The sequence below is a fragment of the Hippocampus bargibanti genome, linkage group LG14 (genome assembly GCF_051943395.1).
Source record: "Hippocampus bargibanti isolate YZ-2025 linkage group LG14, ASM5194339v1, whole genome shotgun sequence".
Taxonomy (NCBI): Eukaryota; Metazoa; Chordata; class Actinopteri; order Syngnathiformes; family Syngnathidae; genus Hippocampus; species Hippocampus bargibanti.
Genome location: NC_142747.1, coordinates 17,170,029 through 17,196,851, shown reverse-complemented (window position 1 = coordinate 17,196,851; position 26,823 = coordinate 17,170,029). Strand labels below are relative to the sequence as shown.

The window sequence follows — 26,823 nt, the reverse complement described above, 5'->3', positions numbered from 1 at the left end:
CACACACACACACACACACACACACACACACACACACACACACACACACACACACACACACACACACACATTTTCTCTAAGGGGCCAAAACCTACAATTTCAATCTAAAATGCACTTGCTGTTGCGAGAAATTGATTAGTTAACGAACAAAAAAACATGGTTAAAAAAAAGCACGCAAACAGTCCTCACCATCTCTCAGTTGTTAGTATTTCAGTGGAAAACACAGACTCGATGATAGATCCTTAAAAAAGACCTGCTGAATCATTATCGACCCCCCACCCCTCCAATCGAGACAACTGTCAATATTTGCCATCATATCTCAGCATAAGAGGACGAAATAGGATGTATTCCTGATTGGCAGGAATAAACGCACACCTCATCCCGCCATCGTACTCTAGTGTGAGAGAGAGACAGACAGCAGGGAGCAATTTGCGACTGGCTTCTCCACGCCGAGGGTCATTACATCCACCCGGCTGCCCTGAGGTTAGAGGCAGGGAGGTGGCAAAAGCAATTTACGCTCTCATTCTGCCATCTGAACTCTCCCCCCCCCCAAAAAAAAAAAAAGATGGAATATTTTACTACTGCTCTTCATTCCTGTTCTTTTTCAAATTCATGCTGTTACGGATGGTGCTGAATACAGAGTGATCCTATCCAGTGTTGTGATCCTATCCAGCATGTTCACACATTCATCCGGTTCCCCCATTAGTCTTGGAAAGAGCAGAGGCCCAACTGCGGTGGGGAATTAAAGGTTCTCTGTCACGCTACTGCTCATCTCACTCAGATTATGTCCACTGCACCTCAGTGTGACACCTGCGAGCAAACGCCTCGAACCACGTTCGTCGTTTGTATTTCCTCACTCCCAGCCTGGCTAATCTGCCTAGCGACAAGGTGAGGAGAGACTTCGCTGAGGAGAATGGCAAGAGTTTGGAGTCTGGAGGCACATGTTACCAACGCCTCTGGTTCAGTTCGCTTCAAGCGTGCTGGCTGCAGTTATTGATTGTAGCTAATTCGTTGAGGTTAATTTGATTTTCAAGGTTCATTTCCCCCTTGGGTGGATTGATAGCATGTGAAATGTCTGTTTTTGCCCACAAATGGATGAGTGTGTGTGTGTGTGTGTCTCTCTGTCCATCCATATCTATCTATCCATCCATCCATCCACCCATCCGTCCATCTAGCTAACTAGCTAAATATTTAGTTAAATATGTAGCTAAATATCTAGCTTAATATCTAGCTCAATATCTAGCTAAATATCTAGCGAAATGTCTAGCTAGCTTTCTAGCTAAATGTCGAGCTAAATATCTAGCTTTCTACCTACCTATCTGTCTACCTACCTGCCTGTCTGTCTACTTGCCTGCCTGTCTACCTGCCTGCCTGTCTACCCGCCTACCTACCCACCCACCGACCCATATATATATATATATATATATATATATATATATATATATATATATATATATATATATATATATATATATATATATATATATATATATATATATATATATATATATATATATATGACACCATATAGCCGTCCATTAATGCACACATACACTGATTTCTGTCTTCTCTGGATATAATCAATAAATAAAAGAGTATGGTTAAAGGAAGCTGTTCAGCTGAACAAATCTTACTGAAGAAAGATTGCACTGTCTAGGCATTATCTGGGTGATGTATTTCCATTAGCGCAAAAGGAGAATCAATAATGGCATGCTTGTTAGCTCAATGCATTTTATCTGGTACATTCTTAAAAGGTCAGTCATGCAGACGTGTCACAAGGAGTTTCTTTTGTTTTAATAGGCCCCTATTTCTGACTGTCATATTAAATGATGCTTCTAAAAAACTCTTTCACTGTTTATTTTTGCTTCCCTCCTAATTTTGACGATTAAACTGCCTTTAAAAAGTAGTCGACTAGTCGAGTAGTAGACGACTCTTATCACTGGCTACTTTCTTAGTGTGTACCCTTTACTTTCATCCATTCCATTCATTCATTCATTCATTCATTCATTCATTCATTCATTCATTCATCTTTCTGACCGCTTTAACCTCATTAGGGTCTCTGGGGGATGCTGGAGATCACCCCAGCAGTCTTCAGCCACTATTTTCATATCATCTCCATGGAATGACACTATATTTTGGTGATATCTAGAAGCTATTCGCTATCTAGCTGTTAGCTAGCCATTAGCTAGCTGGATAGCTCAAATATTAGCTAGCTGAATGGCTCAAATCGATAGAAAGCTAGATAGAGCTATTAGATAGAGATAAAGCTATTAGCCATTTATTAGATATCTATTAGCTAGCTAGCTAACTTGATCTATTAAAGTTATTCCCGGTTGAACAGGGTCACCATTGCTGGCTACCCAGCTATCTAGTTGCTATCTATTAACTGTCTAACTAGCTAGCTAACTAGCTATCTATTAGTCATCTATTAGCTCGCCAGCTAACTTGATCTATTTAAGTTGAGTGAACACTGGCGCGTGAGGCTGCCGCTGCTCATCCACAGAAAAACTTATCCAGTGACTGTAAAGTGACCTTGAAAGTTTTGAAAGACGCTGATAAATGAGATGTATTATTATTATTATTATTGTTATTAGTGGCTAGCTGCTAACTTACAGATGCTAATGCTGGCAATAGGCACTGTATGTCAATGTCAATTACATTTTTAAGGAACACTTAAGGAACATTATGCTCATATTGATCACACCATTTTGGGACTAAATAATTACAATCCCCCAAAAAGTAAGCATTTAAAGATCTTTGTCTCAACAGCGCACAACCAATATGTGGACATATTTACATAGTAACCAGAGAGCGATATGCTAATGTCACAATGCAAATTGCAAATTCTAAACCAAAGTAAATAATAATAATAATAATAATAATAATAATAATAATAATAATAATAATAATAAATTACATTTTAAGCGCCTTTCAAAGCTCTCAAGGACACTTTACAGTCACAAACAAGCATAGGTACTCTAATAAACAAAATACAATCACAAATAGAATGCAATGAATAAAATACAATTATAAATCGAAATGATAGAGAACTACACAGTAAATACAATTTTAAATAGGTGGGTTTTGAGATGTAAACAACGTTTGTTTGATTCTTCTAGACCTACTAGTCATGCTGGAGTAATTTCTATTCTATTCTATTATTTTCTATTTACACTACATCACTTGCATCCGCAATTCTGCAGTATCAACGTATTACGTTGGGTTGCGATGTGACGTTGGGCTTATTATGAAACCCATAATCCTCTTTTGAATGACGCTTCGACATCATCAAGAAGCGCGTCGAGAAAGTACTGCACAATAGCCATTTCGTCATTTCTTATTGCTTTGTCGCTGCTGATTTTTGTACTTGTGGAACCTCGCCTCGAAAGAATTCCACTCAGACTTGCAGGAGCCGAGAAAAGCGAAGTGAGTCAGAGAGAGAGACCAACAGAGATGGATAGCAAGGGAAACACAGAGCGAGACAGACGCAGAGAGCTGCTCTCTTATTAATATTAATCAAAGGCGTCTGTCTGCATACTCAATACATCTTCCAAGGGATGTCTTGTGCATTGCAGGCCCTTCTGTACTCTCGCTCCAATGATCACATATTGATTCCTTTGAATCCTATCAACAATGACTAGTTTCAATGAAAGCTCACATAATCCAACAGCCACTATTGTGATTTTTTTTTTGTTGAGTGTTTTTGGTTGATGAGACGTGCGGCATAGGCTCGCTTGGACTGACAAAACAACAACAAAACACCTTCCCTTTCTCTGAGCTGTGATTAGAAAAGGCAAGAACAATTTTTTCCACACAACATGCCCATCCAAGAAAGTTTTGAAAGGCGCTTATAAATACAATGTATTATTATTAATATTAAATTATTAAAAATAATTAAAATATTAAATTATTAAATTAAATTATTATTGTTATTATTATTACATTATATTATTATTATTTATTACACAACAATGAATGACTTTTTTAACTCATTCACTGCCAGACGATGTACAAAAATGTGTCCACTCGAGTGCCAGGGTTTTTCTCAATGCCACTTGAATTCCAGGACCCAAAGAATATTGACTTTTAGGACTATATAAACATTCAATGCATAAATGGCGCAAGGGCGCTGCCCAGATGCATCCCTGAGGATGTGTTGCTATGCTGTGACTGTGTTCACGATGGTGACAGGAAGTAAGAGAAAGGGTAGGGGGCAAAATCGTTATCATGGGTAACTAATGATGGTGCAAAATCATTGGCTGTGGTACGACACGCTGATCGGTTTGATTAACTGTAACATAGGGAGTCTTTTTTTTATGCAAGGAGTATTGCTGTTTGTTCTTGTTCTCTTAATGCACTTTAATGCTGCATATATTCCCGGAGTCCTAATTGATATGAAACTTGAACCAAAGCCTGACAGTTAGCCTTTATCCTGAAGCTATTCATGCATCTTTTAGCCTTCGTCTTACTTGGCATCACACCTTAATGTGTTCTGAATTCAACACCGATAAAGCTGAGCTCCAGTGAATTATATTTCTCACTCGGTGAGCTGAGGAGGGATCACAAAGAGTATTAGAGTCAGCTAAATAGAAGAGTGGTGGCCCATGCAAGTACTTGAACGGAATAAATGATTTAATCGATTGCAAACATGTATGCTTTCCTCTTCAGAACTATTCATAACTGGATGTGTAACAAGAAAGCACATTCTTTCAATCTGAAGCCATTGTTTTGATTCTCCAGCAATGCAAGATGTCTTGGCGTGACGTCACGAACTGGGGGCGGGACTTTCTGAAAATGCCCAATTCGCAGCTCAATTTTTTTGCAGATTTTGAACACTTTAAGTCATTTTTATTGGTGTTTTGCATTTGAATAAAAATATCATACTGCGTGTTTTGGGTATTTTAGATGCTATAAAATTCTGATGTCAGTTAAGAAACAAAAAAGTGACGTCGGTTGTCCTTTAAGTCTTGTATAAGTCACCTGTATTGGTTTGTCCTGAAAAATAAACATTTAATAAAATGCTCTATAATAATATGTACATGTACAACTGGAGAGAATACAAAAATGTTCGTATGTACCGTCGTTCGTAACTCGAATGTTCGTAAGTAGGGGTGTGTTTGTAAACGTAGAAGGTTATAGGAGAACAAAATAGATGATTCAGTCTGTATGATAAAATAAATAAAAATTCAAGAAGCATTGTATTCCACATCCATCCTCCCAAAAAAACAGCAAAAAAAAAGGTGTAAGCTAGATGGCGGCTCTGAGTGGGCAAGCATGCTAATAATGACCACACACGCACAGCTTATTCACACGCGCTTGTCACTGTAGCAGCTTGTACGGTCGCCGCGAGGTTAAAGCAGATAAGAGAGGATTAGCATTCATTATTGCACAATGCATTGATACCCGACGCGCGCACAAACGCATTATTGTAATACAATGCTCGGCGTATTAAGTACAAAAGCGGTAGCAGTAATATAGCTTGTAATCCTTTTATTTAAAAAAAATCATAGTTCTGCTATATCTTCACACTGAAGCAGTGACGAGACACTGGAAATAATAAACAGCAGAAAAATCAACTCGTGAAATTTGGTGACATTGCAGGGAATTCACTCAAATTAGCCACAAGACTAAGTACACTTTCAAAATGCAGTCCAAGGGGCACCTCAGTGGATGGTGGTTTGACATGCTGGGGTATCTTGGATTACTATACTATATCTATACTATACTATCTATATCTATACTATCTATACAATATATTATTATCTTGGTTTACTGCCATATTTGTATGTATTTATTCATTTTTAAATTACATGATTTCATATTCATGGCCAGTAATGACAAATGTTTGCTCCATTTATGACTTTGTAATAATTTGATTCATTTACTGAATAAGCCATTCTTAAAATGGCATTTTTTTTTTAATTACCGTATTTTCCGGTGTATAAGCGCACCGGAGTATAAGGTGCACCCCCAATGAATGGTGTATTTTTTTTTACTTTTCCCATATACAGTGATACCTCAGTTTACGAACTTAATTGGTTCCCAGAAAGTGTCTGTAAGGCGAAATGTTTGAAGATGATTAGGGCAAGATTCTGACTTTATTCTCAGAATTCTGACTTTAAAGTCAGAATTTTGACGTTATTCTCAGAATTCTGACTTTAAAGTGAGAATACTCACTTTAAAGTCAGAATTCTGACTTTAAAGTCAGAATTCACACTTTAAATGCTTGCTAAAGTCCGAACCAAAAATTGAAATTGTCTTATGTAAACCAAAATAACAGTCATTATTCTTGACTTCAGACTTGCAAATTAGTTATTTGTTAATTTGTTGTGCGTTCTGTATGTAATGTGTGGAGGGGATGAAACATTTTAATTGCTTCCCCAAATTCGTAACAAAAACCGTAAAAACAATGTGGCCCGGGGGAAAAAAAATGACTTGGACACCCTTGATCTAGTTTATCTGCATTTAAAATCAGGAAATATGCGACACTTTCGATGTGCTTCATTTTTTTTCTTTCACCAATTCAATTATTATACTGGAATAGGTTAGTTCCACTTCCATGACTTCCTAAACGGATAATTACAGCTAATGTGAAAAGTCCCATAGTTTATTATTGTGGTTGTATTCTTCTAAGTGACACAAAACTGAATTGGAATCATGGGAAAGCGGATTCTAAGTAGGGGTGTTCTCATCAGGTTCTCATGCTACTGATTCTTATCCAGAACACCCATGGATGATGTCAACAGAAAGGACGAGGGCACTGCACACAGACTGGTCTCTGGTTGGCAGCCTGACAGATAATACAAGCTGAATGTGATCGGCCATTAAAAGATTTGATCGACGTAATCCGATGACGTACTTTTACCCGAAAATCGCCCAATTGTCATCGGTGGCCAATTGACTGAAAAATCACTTATCGATAGAGATATCTTTATCCATACACACACAACAAGGTTGCACACTCATCCACATGAATGTACGTTGATCAAAGTTTAGGGTTATCACTTATGGGTATCTTTTCCACACTCTCCATTGCTCTGGACAGTTGACACCAAGTACTTAAAATCCTCCACCTTCTTTATCTATTCTCCCTGTAGCATCACTCTTGCACTTGGATCCCTCTCATTCGCACAGATATATTCCGTATTGCTGCGACTGATCTTCATCCCTTTCCTTTCCAGGGCATACCTCCACATCTCTAGTTTCTCCCCCACCTGTTCCCTGTTCTTGCTACTGATCACAATGTCATCTGAAAACATCATGCTCCAAGGAGATTCTTGTCTCACATCGTTTGTCAGCCGGTCCATCACCATAGCGAATCAGAAGGGGTTCAGAGCTGACTTATGGGTATGGGTACTATTCAAAGCAGGGTGCTCTGTTGTCAGGATTCCACAAAAGAAAGAAAGAGCAAGCAGTCAAAAAATGTACTTTTGTGTGTTAACACAGCGAGACAACAGTGATTCGGGTCGTCACGGCAACGCAGCCCAGCTCAGCTGCTGGATCTGTCACGACGGCTGCTCTAACGGGGGCCCTAATCCACTTAAAGTCTGTTGACGAATCACAGCGTCCAACCAAGACACCAGCTCTCTTACAATAAAGAGGATATTACACACATTCTTCAATTGCACTCGCGCGTTCAACAGGCGGCACACGCACCGTGTTATTACTTGCCCGTCATCCATCTTTTTTTTTCGCCCTCTCATGTCTGTCCGTCAGCGTTCCTGTTACACCATTAAATGTGTGTGGAGTCGTCCATCAGTCCTTCACTTCCACTCTTTCCGCTTTGTCGATAATCTGTGCATTGACACCAGCCACCCTCTTTCAGACTTCATGTCATCATGATTCAATCAATCGGCCAATCAGCAAATTGGCTTCTGGACGGCAACTACAGAACTTATTCAAGTCGAAGCTCAGTTAGAAAGCACTCAATTATTCGCCAGGATCAACAAGTGAACACCTCTCCTCAAATAAAATGCCCAATGGGGTAAAAGGTGGTGATAGGAGCGGCATTCAGGAGTTGTTGCCTGACTGACATCACAGCAGCGTGACGTCATAGCAACCTGAACATGCGGTTCTATATTGGACATGAACTGTTACAGTTTCATTCACAATGAGGCTTTTTTTTGTTTCCTAACTGACATCAGAAAAACGCTTGATAGCATCTAAAATACCCAAAACACGCAGGCTGATATTTTTAGTCAAATGCAAAACACCAATAAAAATGACTTAAAGTGTCCCAAAACTGCCACAAAATGAGCTCGGAGCTGGGGATTTTCAGAAAGTCCCGCCCCCCAGTCCGTGACGTCACGCCACATCGTCTTGCCTTGCTTTAGAATCAAAAACATTGGCTTCAGAGAGTTCAGATTCGGAGAAGATGCTTTCTTGTTACTCATCCAGTTATGAATATGATTCAAATAGTTCTGAAGAGGAGGGCACAAATGTTCCTTTCATAAAGCAAAAAAATCTCTCACTCCTGTGTTGTTTGTCTCATCGGCTCCACAGATGAGATTTAATGATCTAACTCTGATTGTTCTCTAAATAAAAAGGGGATGAGTGATGGCGACACCAGAGGGTTGACGACCACTGCTTAATAACAGCGTGTTTAAAAACAGCAAGTGACAGTCGCGCAAACACAACCCTAATTCATCCAAGCAATCATCTCAGGTTGTTTGTCCGGAAGGAAAGATTGAGCAAATAAACAAATATGGCGAGCGCGCATTTCATTAGAGGCAGCAAGAGTGCTAAAGTCACATGACTCAATTGTGTCTATATTCACTCATCAAGAAAACTCACTGATTTGCATATTTCATTTGTTAAAATGCTAAAGATACCGCCAATGTCACGGTGAATACGAAAGTAGAAATTGTAGTCAAAATTAGATTAACTCATTCACTGCAATTCACTAATTTATTCCGGAACTGAAAATATGAGTTGAATATAAGTTTTGTTTTTTCTTGCTTGGGTGAGAATAAAGCACTGGCCAAACATTGAATGTTTATGAATGAAAATGACAAAAACCCTGGCACTGGCAATGTTTATTTCTTTCCACAAGGGGCCAGCATTTCCCTTTTTTTCATGTTAGCGCTCAGTTCCAGCTTCAGCTGTTGTTAAAGCACTATAGAAACCAATATATATGTATTGCATTGTATTTTGAACAGCCGCCCCCATTTCAAGCTCATATAACTCCAGACCCACGAATGTATTCAGGAATTGAAAATATGACATTGAGCGCAATTTCCAAATTAGTTTGGGTTTTGTTTTTTTCTTGCTTGGGTGCCGATAAAGCGCTGGCCAGACTTCTGGCAATGTTTTCTCCTTTCCACCAGGGGGCAGCATTTCCCTTTTTTCATGTTAGCGCTTTGTTTCAGCTGCAGCTGTTGTTAAAGCGCTAAATAAACCAATATATGTATTGTATTGTATTTTGTACAGCCGCCCCCATTTCAAGGTCATATAACTCCATACCCATATCATTTAGGAATTAACTTTTTTTTCCTGACGGAAGAAGAGAGTTTAAGGTTTCTTACGCTGCATTGAATATTTATGTCGTGTCAAAACTCAATATTCTGTGGGTCCTGGAATTTGAGTGACAATGACAAAAACCCTGGCATTGAGTGTGAGCATGGATGGTTATTGGTCAAACTACTTCGAAATCAGGGTGTTTGAACCCCGCTCAATGAACTTTGTGTGGAATAAAACCATCAAACGTCCTTTGGATAAAGTGGAAGCTGTACGCTTCACCCATCTCAGATTTTCACTATCTGTATTTCAAGTCAATACGTGTTGCGTGAGTAAAAGCAAAACCGCTAGATTCCGCAGGATCAAATAAAGAGCAGAGGGTCAGTGACATTTAAATGGAAGACAAGACGTCGCCAAAGCCAGCAGACAGACCCACAAAGCTGCTACAGGACAAAAAAAAGAACCAGCTAGTTAGCAGATAAATGGGCGTCCTCGGGCGTGTTCATGTTCCGTTGTTCCCTCTCCATCTGCCTTCCCTCCTATGCCCCATTCGGGTTTATTTGTCTGCAGTCTCATTGCAAGGTTTTGTTTGTTTTTGAATTGCAAAGAATGGTACAGTGTGGTAAAGGATGTCAAGGAGGATTTCGATGGGAACCAGACAGACTAACGAGACTAACGAAAATCACTTCTTTTACTGCCCTTTCAAACCATCTATGTTCTTTCGCTAAGATTTTAACCTCATTGTCGTCAAACGAGTGGTTGCTAGATTTTAGGTGCATATGTACTGCCGATTGAGGCCCACTAGTATTATCCCTGCGATGTTGATAAAGTCGATGAAAAAAATATAGCACTTTAACAACAGCTGAAGCTGGAAGAAAGCGCTAACATGAAAAAAAGGGGAATGCTGTCCCCTTGTGGAAAGGGAAAAACGTTGCCAGAGATCTGACCAGCGCTTTATCGTTACCCCAAAGCAAGAAAAATCGTAATCCAAACAAATTCAGAAATTGTGCTCTATGTCATATTTTCAATTCCTGAATTAATTTGTAATGGCAGTGAATGAGTTTACAATGTTTTTCTCTTATTGTGATTTCAGGGAGTGGTGTGCCGTGGGATTTTTTCTAAATAAAATAAATGTGCCTTGGCTCGAAAAAGATTGAAAAACACTGTGTTAAATCAACGTCCAGGGAGAGATTTTGGCAAGAAGAATGGCTCTGTCAAAGGGTGCTAAAAATGCCTCAAAGTAAAGACTTTTTGTCTTCAATAAGGTGCAAACCAACACTCCCCTAGCCACACAAATTGCCTCACAATCAATTGTCGAAGACGAAAAATAAAGTGTAACTCAATAAAGGGACAACTATGTAACACAAAATGGAAACGCCAAAGCAACTGCATAATGCGTATCCAAAGCCATTGACCGTGGGAGAATTACTTTAGCTTCGGCGTCCATCTCAATCTCATTAACATTTAATAGGGTTCTCCTCTCTTTGACATAGACAAATAAGCCTTGAAAGGTTGTTAGCTGGTTAGCTGAAGAAAAGTGTGCAGCCATTTGACCTAAGTCACCATAGCCATCATTTTAAAAAACAATGAGTTCTTGCACTGACACGAAAGTACTCCACCAGGGCAAACAGCCCATCATACATCCCTCATCTCTCTCCAATGTTTGGCTAGGGTAAAATAAATAAATAAATAAATAAATAAATAAATAAATAAATACAATCCTGTAAAGTCATGTGACGGACGTAGTCGACGGATTAACGGAAGCAGACGAGCATCAGTACCTATCCATTTCAAAAAGGTCTAAATCCCATGTGCAGCATCTTATGAAGTGCTCGCAGACACAAACGACTGATTTCTGGAGTTCTGAACGTGCCAATGTCGGATTCCGTACACATTTTCAAGCATCGGCAGTATTACACAACACGCTGATACTGTGTGAAGACCATGCAAAGGATGTCTGACCCTTATACTGCAATATGTCACCTAAACGTTAGTTAATGCCACAAAAGAAATTACATATGGTAATAGGAGGAGAGTAAAACAGGCAAATATAAAATATACCCAGTATATTCCTGAAAGGTAGGATAACATTCTAAGATTCTTGGGGGTGACCATGTACGATTGAGTGCCGCATTCTTGTTTTAGTTCCATTACCGTTGACTTAAAAACACTGTCACTCAGATCCAATATCAAGCATCTTTTTGTGAGCAAAACGTTTTGATTTTTTATCGTTGTAGACTGTTGTTGGGCATTTCAGCCCAGCGGTTGGTGTTTTCTTACCCATCCATCCATCCATCCATCTTCTGCCGCTTATCCGGGGTCGGGTCGCGGGGGCAGCAGCTTCAGTAGGGAAGCCCAGACTTCCCTCTCCCCAGCCACTTCTTCCAGCTCGTCCTGGCGGATCCCGAGGCGTTCCCATGCCAGCTGGGAGACATAGTCTCTCCAGCGTGTTCTGGGTCGTCCCCGGGGTCTCCTGCCAGTGGGGCATGCCCGGAACACCTCGCGAGGGAGACGTCCCGGGGGCATCCTAATCAGATGCCCGAGCCACCTCATCTGGCTCCTCTCGATGTGGAGGAGAAGCGGCTCGACTTTGAGCCCCTCCCGGATGACCGAGCTTCTCACCTTATCTCTAAGGGAGAGCCCGGACACCCGGCGGAGCCTGTCCTGATCAGTGTAATTCAAAACTGGAGCATATCCCAAGTGTCAACGAGGACTGCTTGCCAATCAATCAAAGGGCAGCCATGAAATTCACTAAAGCAGTGGTTCTTAAACTGGGTTCGATCGAACCTAAGTGGTTCGGTGAGTCAGTGTCAGGGGTTCAGTGGATCCTTCGCTGCAGAGGTCCACCGTCACTCTTGTCTGCAGTTAGTGGGCACACTGAAAAAAGGGTTCGGTGAATGAGCATATGAAACTGGTGGAGTTCGGTGCCTCCAACAAGATTAAGAACCACTGCACTAAAGTCTTATAAATTGAGCACCGGTGGATTCCTATTGAACTGGTGAACTTATGGTCATATAGTTTCTCCTTGTGCGTACGTGGGTTTTTGTTGTAGGTACTCTGTATACCTCCCACATCGCGCAAACATGGGCAAAGACTCCCTAGTTTAAATTTTTACCCATCGGTGTGAATAACTGAGGAACTGGCTGATGTCTCGTCCACTAGGTTAGGCTCTAGCTCACCATTTGCCCACTGATCTTTCGAAATAAAACGACATTTCGTCTAAAACTGCACATCTTCCATACAGCCCCATCATGCCTGCATGTGGGCAAAGAATGCACGTGCAGATAAAGCAGATATATCAAAGTGTCATGAAGGCATACTGTGGAATGCCCTGGCACTCAGTGCAAGGTCTGTTTTCATGATCTAAGCAAGCCTCGGCAGCTTCCATTTGTCCAATCCTGTCTTACCTGTACCTACCGAACCCTGCACAGGCATCCCAGAAACCAGGCAGGCCCCATTTGCAATAATAACGACAGTAATAGAGAGTCCAGCTGAAGCTGAAACAGGCTCAGCTTTAAGCCAAGTTAAGCAAGAGTCAGTTTGACGGACTTCCAGCACTCCTCTCCGGTTACGTGGCTTGCCAATCAGATAGCGGCAAAATTACACGGTACTCACTGCCAAATAGAACACTGGAATTACGTTACTCAGTGCCCACTGGAGACTTGCAGCAGTGAAGGACTTGTGTGTGAACCGGGATCAAGCGGTGATGTCATTGGGCGTTGCGCCACCTCCACACTTAACCCTTTACTTTGTCTCCAATGATGCAGTGAAGGAAGTTTAACATGCTAAATTTGTCCCAGTCCTTATGGTGTCTTCTCAGATATTCCTAAATACAACTCTGAGTCCTTGGTTTCAGTTCAAATTTCAATCCCCCAACCCAAAGGTGTCAAAGTCAAGGTCCAGGGGCCAAATCTGGCCTATCATATCGTTTTATTTGGCCAACAAAGGCAAATCAAACTTGTGAAATTCCATGATGGTTGCTAAAGTCCGAACCAATTTTTCTAATTGTCCCATATAACCATATAAATCACAATGGCAGTCATTATTTTCGACTTCAAAATTGAAAACTAGTCATTCATTAATTTGTTGTGTACTCTAGATGTAATATTGAACATTCAAATGGCTTCCCCAAATTCATAACGACCCCCAAGAGGAAACTGTAACTACAATGTGGCCCGCGGCAAAAAAATGACTGACACCATTGCCCTAACCTCAGATCCTTGGGGGAGAAATGTTCAAAGCATTACAAAATTGTATGTCTCCAAACAAATAACGCACAAACAGTCATATAATAGGACACTATGAATAATTATCAACAGTTAGCAGTCTAATCCTCTTTCAGAAATTGAGTACGGCCCCTTGAGAACTTAATTCAAACTGCAATAACCGCCAATAGGAACGAGGTCCCACACCCCGTATACGTGACATGAAAGCACATTTACACAACCTGTCCATTTCATTCATGGAGTGTTCATGTCTATCCCTCCTGCTGTATTTTTCTTTCTCTCATCTTAGGTTTAAGCGAGAAAGTGGAGCTGCACAGTGGGAGTGTGTTGTCCCAGTGCCAGGGCAAAAAATAGAGTCAATTGCTTAGCTTTCCGAGAACACCCCACTATGCTGCGTGACCTCAAAATGAAACACATACTCTTACATCTAGTACTGAACATAAACGAGACAGTGTGCGCTGCCCTCCCCTCACTCCGTCCCCCCTCTCACAGTCTCCCAGCTGCTGTGATCGGACGCTGCAGCAAAGTCCCGGCCAGAGATTTCACTCTTTAACTTGTCTGCTAATGAAGGAATCTCTCAATCGCATCCACAGATGTTAATGCAATGACCGCCTTCATATCCACTTGCATGGGAACACACAAACAAACGCACTCACCAATTTATACCAGTTGCCACACTATTGGGAATTATAGCATTCACGCACAATAACAAAAAAAAAAATACTGGTATGCACAATTTATGCATGTTAACTCATTGACTGCAAGACAATGTGAAAAACAAGTTGTCCACTCCAGTGCCAGTTTTTTTGTCATTTTCACTCAAATTGCAGGACTCAACTCCCTCCCAGCCCTACCCCTTCCCATTGCCACACTCACCGAATTCTGAGTACACGCTACACTATCATCGTGAACTCTATTTTTTTCTCTTTTTTTCTGCAAGACCTCACTTTGACCTTTTTGTGTGTCTTTGTTTTGCATTGCTACACTAGGTCACTTTACATACAACACTACCACACTTTACATATGACACTACCACACTTTACATTCAGAAATTGCATGTATTGTCTGTTGTCAATTGTCTGTCTTTTTTAGTTACATTATCCGAGAGGACATTAATTTCATCTGTGCTATGTCATGCATATTAGCATATTTGACAATAAAGCCGACTTTAACTTTGACTATTGAGTGTTAGGACTACATAAACATTCAATGCAATGTAAAAAACCTTAGACTCTCTTCTTTCATCGGAAAAAAAGAGTTCATTCCTAAATTATATGGGTCTGGAGTTATATAAGCTTGAAATGAGGGCGTCTGTCCAAAATATAATGCAATAGAAACATTTCAAATGTTTTTTTTTTCCATATATTAGTATTTTTTCCCCAAGATGGCGGCGTGTGAACACGCAGCGGCTCCCCACTCTCTCCCAGCAAATTGGCATTTTCGTGTTTATTATGTTTGTTAAAGTAATTACAAGTGCCTTGCACGCTGAGTCTGAGAGGACAGTAATTTCCTCTGTGCTGTATGTCATGCATATTACCATATTTGACAATAAAGCAGACTTTTACTTGACTTTGATAAGGTGTAGTGGATCATTAGCGCTCGGTCAGATTTTGAAAACAAAATTGAAGACATTTGGGTGTGCCTTGTAGTGTGGAAAATACAGTAACTAGAAAAAGCAAACAGTGAAAAGGGCAATGATGAATGGCCCTGTGATGATTTGTTTGTCACTCTCACCTTGAGCGAGTCAAAACAGGCGATGACTCGGCCGTTTTCCACTTGGCAACTCTTGGCGGGGTGTGCAAACTTGCATTCGTTGTCCGGCCTCGAGCACATGCCCCTTTGAAACTCCCGACACACCTCCAAAGTCAACCATTTTGTGTCCCGGATCGGTGTCACGTTCACCGCCATTTTGGAGTAAGAGCGACAGCAGTTGCAGAAGCAGCCGAGGGGGGGCTGATAATCAATGATGGATATCCAGCGAATGAAATTATATAAGCACACTTGTGTGTTGCCAATGAGGAGGAACGAGTCAATGACATGGACGCATGGGGAAAAGGTGGGCTCGAAAGGTCTTTGTTGGGATCTGCGTCAATGGAGGCCTCTTGAGTCGCTACCACCTGTAGCCCATCCTCAGGGCCCGCTTGTATGAAATAAGATGCCTTTTAGCGGTCAGATAACGGCTCACTGCTCAGCTCGACCGTCAGACGAGAGAATGGTAAAACATTGATCGCGTCGGCCCATGATGGGAAGAAGCAGAGGGAGGAGGAAAAGGGTGTGGTGGAGACAACGACGACAACGACGATCTTCTTCTTGCTGATTGGATCTGTTCCTTCTCAGCATCAGGCTTTATCTGCACAGGACGGAAGCAAGCACGGGAGGGGAGGGGCCTGGTTTTAGCGAATCAGTGGAGCAGTGGATGGCGTCGGCTGCCTTGCGAGGCAGCGCTGACGACTGTGGCGGGGTTCAGCGGAGTCCAAGAACCACAGGCGGCAGGGGAAGAAGGCACTCTCTGTGGAGAAAGAGGCAATCATGTCAGTGGGGTAACACACAGACAGATGCTGGATATTTACAACTGTCAGTCAGTCGATCTTCTGTCATCATTTTTACCAATTCTCTTTGGTTTATAAATGGATTTCCGTTCCCATAACAGAGATTATCTTGACATACGCGTCAGTGTCTATCAATAACCTACACAAAGGGTGGTTTCAAAGTCAGTTTTTGTCGCGGGCCACGTTGTTCCGGTTTCCTCTCGAGGGCCGTTATGAATATGGGGAAACCATTCGAATGTTTCATTTCCTCCACATGTTACACATAGAACGCTCAACAAATTAATGAATAACTAGTTTTCAAATCTGACGTCAAGAATAATGCCCGTTATTGTGGTTTACATACGACAATTTGAAATTTTGGTTCGGACTTTAGCAAGCATCGTGGAATTTCACAAGTTTGAATTACTTTCGCGGGCCGAATAAAAGGATGTGGCGGGCCTTGCGCCTTGACTTTGACACCTGTGACCTACACAAATATAAAAGGGAACGAAAAAAAGTAGAGATGAACTAATGTAAATGGACAAATAACTCCTCCAAGTAACAAAATGGCTACATTTTTCGACACTCTTATGCCCTTAGCTTAGCACTTGTAACGAAAACTGATTGCATTTGATATTAACTCATTCACTGCCATCCCCAAATATATTCTGTAATTGAAAAGCGTAACGTGGGGCGCCAATTCCTGAATTTGTTAGGGTTTTCTTTTTTCTTGCGGGAGGGTGCCGATAAAGCACTGGTCAGACCTCTGCCAATTTCTTTCCATCCCACGAGGGGGCAGCAGCATTTGCCTTTTGTACAGCCGCCCCCATTTCAAGCTCAGATCACTCCAGATCCATATACTTTAAGAATTAACCATTATTTTCAAAGGTTGCTAACGCTGTAATGAATGTTTATGTAGTCTTAAAACTCAATATTCTGTGACTCCTGGAATTTGAGTGACAATGACAAAAACCCTGGCACTGGACTGAACACATTTTTGCACATGTCAATGAATGAGTTAATTGATTTGTGTACCCCCTCCTCCTCCCTAAAAAAATCTCCAGAAATGAACACGAGTTGGTCTGTCAATCTTCCCATCTTCCCAATGCCGCAATGAAATCAACGTAATATCGGAGTTGGCAGTTGGCCACTGAGAAAAGAGACGAGTGTGACGAAAGTATTTGATTCACAGGGTAGCTGGTAAACAGTAAAGCGATGACGCTATCTTCTATGTTCTCATTAGATCAGCTTGGACAAACACATTTTGACCTCTCCGCTAACACGAGAGAGAAGAAGAAAAATACTCTACACAGTAAGAGCCCTCATGCCCCACAGCCCACATGGTGTTACATCATTTCTTCATCCCTCGCTCTGTACAGCAGATGTGTTTGTGAATACACTCTTGTTCGTTGCACTTTATTTAAAGCTAGTTACAAACACACACACACACACACACACGCACACGAACTGCTAATTTAAAAGTCACACAAGAAATTTCAGTTCAATCCACAAAGGGTTCTTTTCCAACCTCCAACTGAGGAGAAGGAACATGAAATTAATAATAATAATAATAATAATAATAATAATAATAATAATAATAATAATAATAATAATACATTTCATTTATAAGCGCCTTTCAAAACTCTCAAGGTCACTTTACAGTCACAGGATAAGTTTTTTTTGTGGGTGAGCAGCATTCACACAACCCGGAATAACTCAGATAGAAAACTACCTACCCAGTTAGCTAGCTAATATATAGCTAGATAGGTAGCTAGTGACCTAGTTTGACAATAAAGCTGACTTTGACATAGCATAGTTGGCCTGGATTACCTGCCAAAACTCCCCAACAAATTAAAAGAAGCATAATTCTTTAATGTTGTCCATATCTATAGCATATTTAGCCCCTATGTAATTGTGTATGATTTTCCTATTGTCGAGATTCCCAGCAGTTCTTTTATTAAATAGATTTGTGTTGGTTTACACTGATTAACGGGCATAGACATGTGTCACAAAGGAGGAAAAAAAAACTAAATAATACTACAGTAATTATATGACTCAAAAATTCAAATAATGTTAGCCTAGCATTACAATTTCCAAGGTCATTCTTGACTTACTCACAAAATCACGAATAGAGAAAAAAACTGCAGATTTTTTTTTCTCTGTGAAAATCAGACCCAGAAATAACTCACTCATACTTGCAAAACACCATAAATCACAATCAAATTTAAGCCAAGTTATGTCTAAATAGCATTTGGTTTCGAGAAAGTCAAAGAAAGTGATTCATCTTGACAGAAGGGCACGCAACTTTTCACCCATGTTGTGTGTAGAAGTTAGGGAAAATCTTGGTTGCGTAAGAATGTACATATGGAAGTCTGGCATATTTTCTTCCCCCCGATATCAAATCATCTGTAAGAGATTAATTTTTTTAAAGTAATCTCATAGTTTGGTATTCGCGGTATATTTATGAGTGTAACGAATGAATGAAATGTGAAATATTTTCTATGGATGGCATCCATAACAAACTCTCCATTTCCAAGGGGAAAAAACAACTTTTTACGACTATTAAAACCATACATGTTAATTTTCAAAAATCATAAATAGGGAGATTTATGTACTTGCGACTCTGTTGCGCAAGTTAAAAAGGATGTGAGTGTTACAAAAGTGTAAATTAGAAGGAAATCAAAACAAAAATGCTTTTATTGTTTATATATACATTCAATCTGTTCTTACAAATGAACTGTCTGTATTGTAATAGTTGCTTTATAAAATGACTTGACTGAAATATACATTCATATCTTCATTTTTTGCACGATGCTTTGGCCTCTCGCTGCTACTCTCCGCCATGTTTATTCGTCTGCTGTTCTCAAACGTCTCATTTTCCGACCACCGGCAGAAAATGACGCCGATTGAGGCTATTCGTAATTCGGTCACTTTCCGAATCGGTGCGAATGGTATTGTTACAAAATGGTGAAAAATGAGAGTGGCAAAAAAAAATAAAAATAATCACTTTTTTGGGAAATCGGTCAAAATCGGGACTCTCCCGACCAAATTGTGACACTTAACTTGTATGTAAAACTGATGGCGAACATCCGGCAAACATCTTTTGCGAACTTGAAAATCAAAATTCACACCCCTTCACCGCTCAGTGAGGTACTAACCTCCAGCACAACAACCAGTGACAGCACCAAACGTGAATCCAAATTTCTGCTCGGTCGTTGATGGAGAATGAGAAGTTATAATTTTTAAAAGTCACATGCTTAGCAGGACAACCAAACAATAGGCCCGCAGTCAAGGCGCAGATGGCCACGGTCAATCTGAGTGAAACAGACACAGCCCAGTTAAACTCTCATCTTCATCTAGGAGATCTGGCCTTGGACAGAATTTAGGACTTGGGAAACTCCTTCGTCACAGGAGGACTGGAAACTTCCTGACAGGAAGAGCTCATTAGCCAGGTTACAAATTTATCAGTTCAGGGAAAAGACAACAGCTGCTGGTGCTCAGAACGTCCAGGGGCGTGGTATTATAATCAAGAAAACTATGATTTACTAATGTATCACTTTAATTTGCATATACTATATATAATAAATAGCTTGGTAGAGGGCTGCAGAATTCAGGCGTCTGTCATGAATGGCTACGTCTCCTTCCGGCAGTAAAAGAAAATCTTTCTGGGTTCGAGCCTCTGTCCACAGTGTCCGATCGAACATCTCTGACAGTCGTCCACAAGACAACTGGTGATCATCTCCAATCATCATTACACTGAAACAATCGCCGGAGACATTGATCAAAGGTATTGGGACACTGCCTTCTTCTCTTACCTGCCAGCGTTAAATGATTAAAGTGGACTGTTCGAATGCTACAAAAAGTGCACACAGAGTGCACAGCAAAGGGATGGCTGCTTCACTAAAAGGGGCAGAATGTCAGCGAAGGACGGAGGACCATCTCTTATCCAAATTGCTCTTCTGACCGGCCGAGTCCGGGCAGGCACAAAAGGAGCCACTGTTGTACAGGCCTTGTGATGTCACGCCATATTCTACACACACTGGCGCCCGACACACAATTTACCGGTAGTCTAAAGATAATAACAATAATGCTTTGCCCTTTACTCTTGAGTGTATTGGATCTTTCGAAGTCACACGGTATTTTTGTCAGCAATTTAAACTTGTGCCGAGTTATCAGTGGCGGGCCGTGGATTTCATTGTGAGGCCTTCAGTAGTGCTATGTCAGAATCCAGACTGAAAAAAATGTGTGGTGTTATTTACTACAAGTCCACTAGAGGGTACCCTTAGCCTACAATTAACTGACCGACCATTTTTAATGATGTCCAATTTTTCTTGAAAAGTCCGTCTTGAAAATGGCTTCAGCTTGCTATCGATACTGTATGCTAGTTCGGGCCAGTAGGCTCTTGCAGAAAGTGATACGATGATTGACTGGTGACTAGCCAATCATAGTTTGCACACAGAGGCGGAGGGAGCAAGAAGATCTGAGGGAACAAGAGGGAATAGAAATTTGAAGAAGGTCAGATAGGTATGGGGGGGGGGCAAGGTTATGGATCGCTTTAAATGTATAAAGAATAATTTTAAAGTTGATTCTATATTTGACCGGGAGCCAGTGGCGCTTTTGGAGAACAGGGGTGATGTGGTGAAAGGATGAGGTTCTGGTGATGATCCGAGCTGAAGAATTCTGAACGAGTTGAAGTTTGTGGAGAAGTTTCTGAGGGACACCAAAGAGAAGTTAATTGCAAAAGTCAACCCGGAAGGTGACAAGACTATGAATGAGGATAGCAGTGGTGTGAGGAGTGAGAGACGGGCGAACACGATTGATATTGCCTAGGTGGAAGTAGTGCAATGACCACATGAATAGAGTTGCAGACTAGGAAAGCGTTCAAATTGCAATTACACACAAAAACAAAGCCAAGCACGGCGAGGCCATGTAAAAAAAATGAGCCATGGCTGTGGTCCGTAGCATGAATAAATGAGACAGTGACGGAAGAAGGCTAAAACCGTGAGGAACGATGTTGAGGGGAAATAAATAAATAAGGGCATCATCAATAAGCATCTCGGTTGCATTTGAATAATTGATACGGCCATTTCCCATAGCCAGAGGCAACAGATACTGTATGATTATACCATTAGATCAACTCCAGCGTATGTTGACGAAGGGAGAGAGACGTACAAGTAATGCACCTGATCACTCAACACCTTTTTACTCGTCGTTCACAGGTCACCAATAGAAATATTGGATTTATGGATTGGGGTGGATCGAAATATTGCAATACAGTAAAGTCTCGTTATATCGATATCGGATATATCGATAGTCCCGGTTATATCGATACTATTTCTATGCACGCACGGAGAAAATTACATGCAAACAGGGTCGGATATATCGATAGTCCCGGTTATATCGATATTTTTTTCGGACTCCCTTGAATATCGATATAACGAGACTTTACTGTATATCATATGTCAATTAGTGGATTGATATGAATATGGTGATGTTCCACTTCACAATCCCATTAAAGGACAACCGACACCATTTTTTTTTGTTCCCTAACTGACATCAGAAAAACATTTTTTTTAGCATCTACAATACCCAAAACACGCAGGCTGATATTTTTAGTCAAATGGAAAACACCAATCAAAATGATTTAAAGTGTCCCAAAACTGCTACAAAATGACATAGGAAATGGCGAGTTTCAGAAGGTCCCGCCCCCTTGTTCGTGACGTCACACCAGGATACTCCAGAATCAAAACAATGGCTTCAGAGAAAAAGGTAAAAGGTGATTGGTTGGTGATTGGGGAAAAAGGTGCAAAATTCTCTCCATCCAAAACAGTTGTGTTGGGTGACCACAAAATGTTTCAGAAAAAGGTAATTGCAACCACTTGGGAATGACCAATTGCCACTTGGACCTGATTGGCCTGAAGCTCAAGTGAACCACCTTTAAAAGCAGAATGAGGAAGTCACGGCGGGGCAGAAGGTACAAACTAGAAATCTCCTTCCTGGATCTGACTGAATTCACTTGGAATTCTTTTTCTACCTGGCTTGCTGTCTCGCCGCATAACACTTGGCACCACCAAAATGGTCTCATTGCAATTGTGACACTAGCTTAACCGTTTGGTTGCTCTTTTGAGTGTTTGAGTTTGAGTGGCAATAACAGGGGAGGCACGTGGCGATGACATGGCAACCTTGTCACAATTGCATGAAAATGTCAAGAGGAAACACAATTATAGACGTCACAAAAGTGCTTTTTGCAGACCCACTGCCAGCGTGCGCCATCTTTATTGCTCTACTCAAGAGTCCTTTTATACAAAGTATGACGGTAATTTGTTCAAATCATTTTAGTTTTTATAAAAATTCAATATTATTATTTGTATCACATTGAAGTCATTGTAGTAGCAAAAAATTACATTTTTTTTTCAAATTCAAATAAGTGGGTTTGTGTGTTTTTCCAAACAAATGATAAAAAGCACGAAAAAAAACAAAATATTAAAAAAAATCACCAATAAGAATTCATATTTCAAAATCAATAAGCAATAACATTAACTCATTCACTGTCATTCACGAATTTATTCGGGAATTGAAAATATGACGTAGAGCGCCATTGACGAATTTGTTTGGATTTTGTTTTTTACTGTTTGGGTGCTGATAAAGCGCTGGCCAGACATCTGGAAAAAAAATACCATTCCACAAGGGGGCAGCATTTCTTTTTTTTCCCATGTTGGCGCTTTGTTCCAGCGTCACCTGTTGTTACAGCGCTATACAAAACAATTTTTACATGTATTGTATTGTATTTTGGACAGCTATCCTCATTTCAAAGTTATATAACTCTGGACCCATATAAATTAGGAATTAACTCTAACTTTTTTTCTGGTGAAATAAGAGAGTCTAAGGTTTCTTACGCTGGATTGAATGTTGATGTAGTTAGTCCTAAAACTAAATATTCTGTGGGTCCTGGTTTTCGAGTGACAATGACAAAAACCCTGGCACTGGAGTGGACATATTTTTGCACACGTCTGGCAGTGAATGAGTTAAGAGTAGTAATATTGTTAAAATCTAAAGCTCCAATAACTAAACAGATATTTTGTCTACTCCTACAATTACTCAGTCTGTGAGAAAAATGCTACACTGTCATTTTGATGTTTAGAATAAAATCTTGGTATTTAATTTTTGTTGTTGTTGTTTTTTAACTATAGAATTACCTGCAACCCTCGTAAGCATAACGTACTTCCGAAAATGAATAAAAGGAAACTAGACGTAGTCAAAATAAGTAATAAAATGTCTATAAGAGGTTGTAATTTATAAGGGGGAAAATGCTTGAGGGAATTAAAAAGCTTTTTCACCAAACGTGAATGTGAAGAAAAAAATCTTGGCTAACAGATTGTTTTGCCTTGATTTAATTTGACTTTTGCAGTGGCAAGACTGCTTCAAGAGGTTTTCCCTCCCATAGTTAAATACATGGTCGAGTATTACAGACACTTTTTCTTCCAAAATATATTTTATTCATGACAAAATATCATGATAATATCATATTATTAGTTTTACTAACTTGAATTCTCAATCAAATCAACAACAGGCACAGTAACGCAGCACCTTGTTTCCGGAAAGCCATTGGATCCGTTATTCGTATGATTGCAGAAATGATGCTGCTCATTTGGCTCCATTGGATTATTTGGAGCCTTGTCATAACAAGCCTCAATGTCGAAAAGGGTGATTACTTTTTGAGTCATGATAATAAACCTACGCCTCAGCAATGATGATTTAAAAACCAAGTCGAGAGGAAATAAAGTGCGTGATTTACGTGGTGTCGACCAAGGTCAACCAAAAGCTGCCTTCACTGCAATTTTTTCGTTTGAAATTACTACCGAAAGCAATATTCTTTCTGGGTGTGGAGGGAGAAACAATGAGGAGTTGAATAGAAAAAAACGGAAGAGAGAGATAGAAACAAAAAAGACAGCTGGTTGTGACATGTGAGTTAATCTGACACCAAGACCAATCGGTTAAAGTCTGAAAATCCAATTCATACATCAGCTAAAACGAAAAGCAGTGTGGCCACTGGGTAATATGAGCAGTTAAAGGGTCGCTGACTGACTGACGCTGCAAAACAAACACACACAAAAAAAAAAACAGACGTCGGACGCGTCGTATTACAAAACGGCGACGCTGTGGATGTTGGACCTGAGTTGACCTTTACACTGATAGGACCAGCGAGAAGGGAAGGGGGAGGAGAGGTGGGAGCTCAGCACCGGTGCCACAAGATAAGCGAGGAAGCCAGACGAAGGGTGATGGAAGGCTAAAAATGGTCATTATTACAAGTTGGGGAAGGATGGAAGGTTGGAACAAACATACCGGGAGTCTTTCAGTCCCGCGAGGCACCGTTTAGGCAAACATTGTCATGTGAATTTAGGGGATCCCAATCTGGAAACTATCGGCAAATAATCCCTCAAAAAGATAGAAAGCTAGCCAGCTAGCCAATAGAATGCTAGATAGCTAGCTAGCTAACTAGATAGCTAATATGTTTTTTCCTGACTCAAATAGCTATCTAGCTATATTGCTAATAGCTAGCTCTCTAGCTAACTAGATAGCTAATAGATAGTTTGTTAGCTAGATAGCTAACATGTATCCAGACCCGTCCAGTTGCAAATGGCTGAAGAGTTGCTAGCATGCCCAGATAAAAAGGCTAATGACAATGACTTTATTATACGGTACAGTTTATTTCTTTCATTACAATACAATAGCACATTTATTATACATTAAATAAGGTATATTGTGTGTCGTTTTAAGGCTTATTTAGTTGAAAAGTATGTTTTATGGGGACCTGGGAATGGATTATTCTCATTTTAATGTTTTTTTTTTGGGATACACACTTTTCGCCTTACTCACTCTGTCTGGGAGCCAATGAAGTTTGTAAGCCAATGTATTACTGTAATAATAATAATAATAATAATAATAATAATAATAATAACAATAAGAAGAAGAAGAAGAAGAAGAAGAAGAAGAAGAAGAAGAAGAAGAAGAAGAAGAAGAAGAAGTTTGAAACTGCAAGATTCATTGAAGGTGAATAAGAAAGAAGATATCGAAGAATATATCGATAGTTTATATCGATACTATTTCTGCACCATTACATTGGGATAATCCCGGTGCAGACTCCCTTGAATATCGATATAACGAGACTTTACTGTACTCCAGTGTGCCTGATACACCGGATAATACAGTAACATGACACTAATAAGGCTAATAAATGAACACCACACAAAAGTGTACTTTCTGGACAATGTCGACTCTGATAGCACCTTCAGATTATAAACCTGTGTTTTGCATCACCATGTCTCCCCCCCCCCCCCTATTTCAAGTCATGCATATGTCCTCCTTAACACAAATGTGCTCACCCTTCTGCTCGGTTGCACCCTGAGCATCATGTCTTGATTTTAATAGTCACCACCCACGGCAACAAACACCTCCCTCCCGAGCCAGATCCTTCCGCACAACACCCTTGGCGCCGCAGCGGTGCAGAAATGTGCTGCAAGGTCATGTGCGTCGTAACAACAAAAGAAAGAGCATCGGTGGCAAGGGCAAATTGGCTAATAGTGTCAGCTTCTCTGTGGTAGCAATGCACTCAGCTCAATGTGATGTAACATTTGTGAAAACCTCATTACAGCCACGACTAGCAATCATTTTGTCAATGAGAAACAAGAAAACAATAAGCAAAGAAGCATGACAGGGTAATGAATACAACGATTTTCAATCACAGTACAGTAAAGTCTCGTTATATCGATATTCAAGGGAGTCCGAAAAATATCGATATAACCGGGATTATCGATATATCAGACCCTGTTTGCATGTAATTTTCTCAGTGCGTTCATAGAAATAGTATCGATATAACCGGGACTATCGATATATCCGATATCGATATAACGAGACTTTACTGTATTTTTTCATGAATAAGGCGCACCCAAACGCTTAATTTTCTTCCAAAGATGACCCTACGCCTTATATGTGAAGTAATCTAGAGCCACACCTACGGTCAGAAGCCACAAACTCCATTTACCCTGTAGAAGAAGTAGTGTGTAACCCCAGCCTCTACTGTAGTGCCTTATAATGTGGTGTACTTTATTTTGGAAAACTTTTATATATTTATACATTCTATTTAGAAAACGTTCATTCACTAAATGTGAGCCTTATAGTCTGGTGCGCTTTATACAGTAAAGTCTCGTTATATCGATATCGGATATATCGATAGTCCCTGTTATATCGATACTATTTCTATGCACGCACGGGGAAAATTACATGCAAACGGGGTCGGATATATCGATAGTCCCGGTTATATCGATATTTTTTCGGACTCCCTTGAATATCGATATAACGAGACTTTACTGTATATGGAAAATACGCCACAACATTGAAATGAAAAGAATTGCATTTCAAAACAGTGATTGCATAAATAAAGATTAAACAAACTCATCAATTTTTCTCCTGGTACTTATTTTACACATTATTTTCCGATGTATAAGGTGCAACCAAAAGCTTTTATTTTCTTCAAAAGATGACCGTGGACCTTATATGCAGGTGTGCCTTATGTGTGAAGTAATATTGAGCCGAAACAGGTCTAGAAAATAATG

The 26,823-nt window shown here is 40.3% G+C and overlaps 1 protein-coding gene across 3 annotated transcripts in view; it reads right to left on the bottom strand.

The window, feature by feature from the left end:
- LOC148888612 (muscleblind-like protein 1) overlaps positions 1-26,823 on the bottom strand; it is a 69,620-nt gene that overhangs the window by 20,640 nt on the left and 22,157 nt on the right. For all 3 annotated transcript variants that reach the window (XR_016117132.1, XM_089013269.1, XM_089013270.1), the window contains one exon: positions 15,417-16,191. Coding sequence is in view for 2 of the 3 variants with exons in the window: in XM_089013269.1 (XP_088869395.1) it covers positions 15,417-15,590 (174 nt within the window). In the remaining variant the exon portion in view is untranslated. The remainder of the gene's footprint in view (positions 1-15,416; positions 16,192-26,823) is intronic.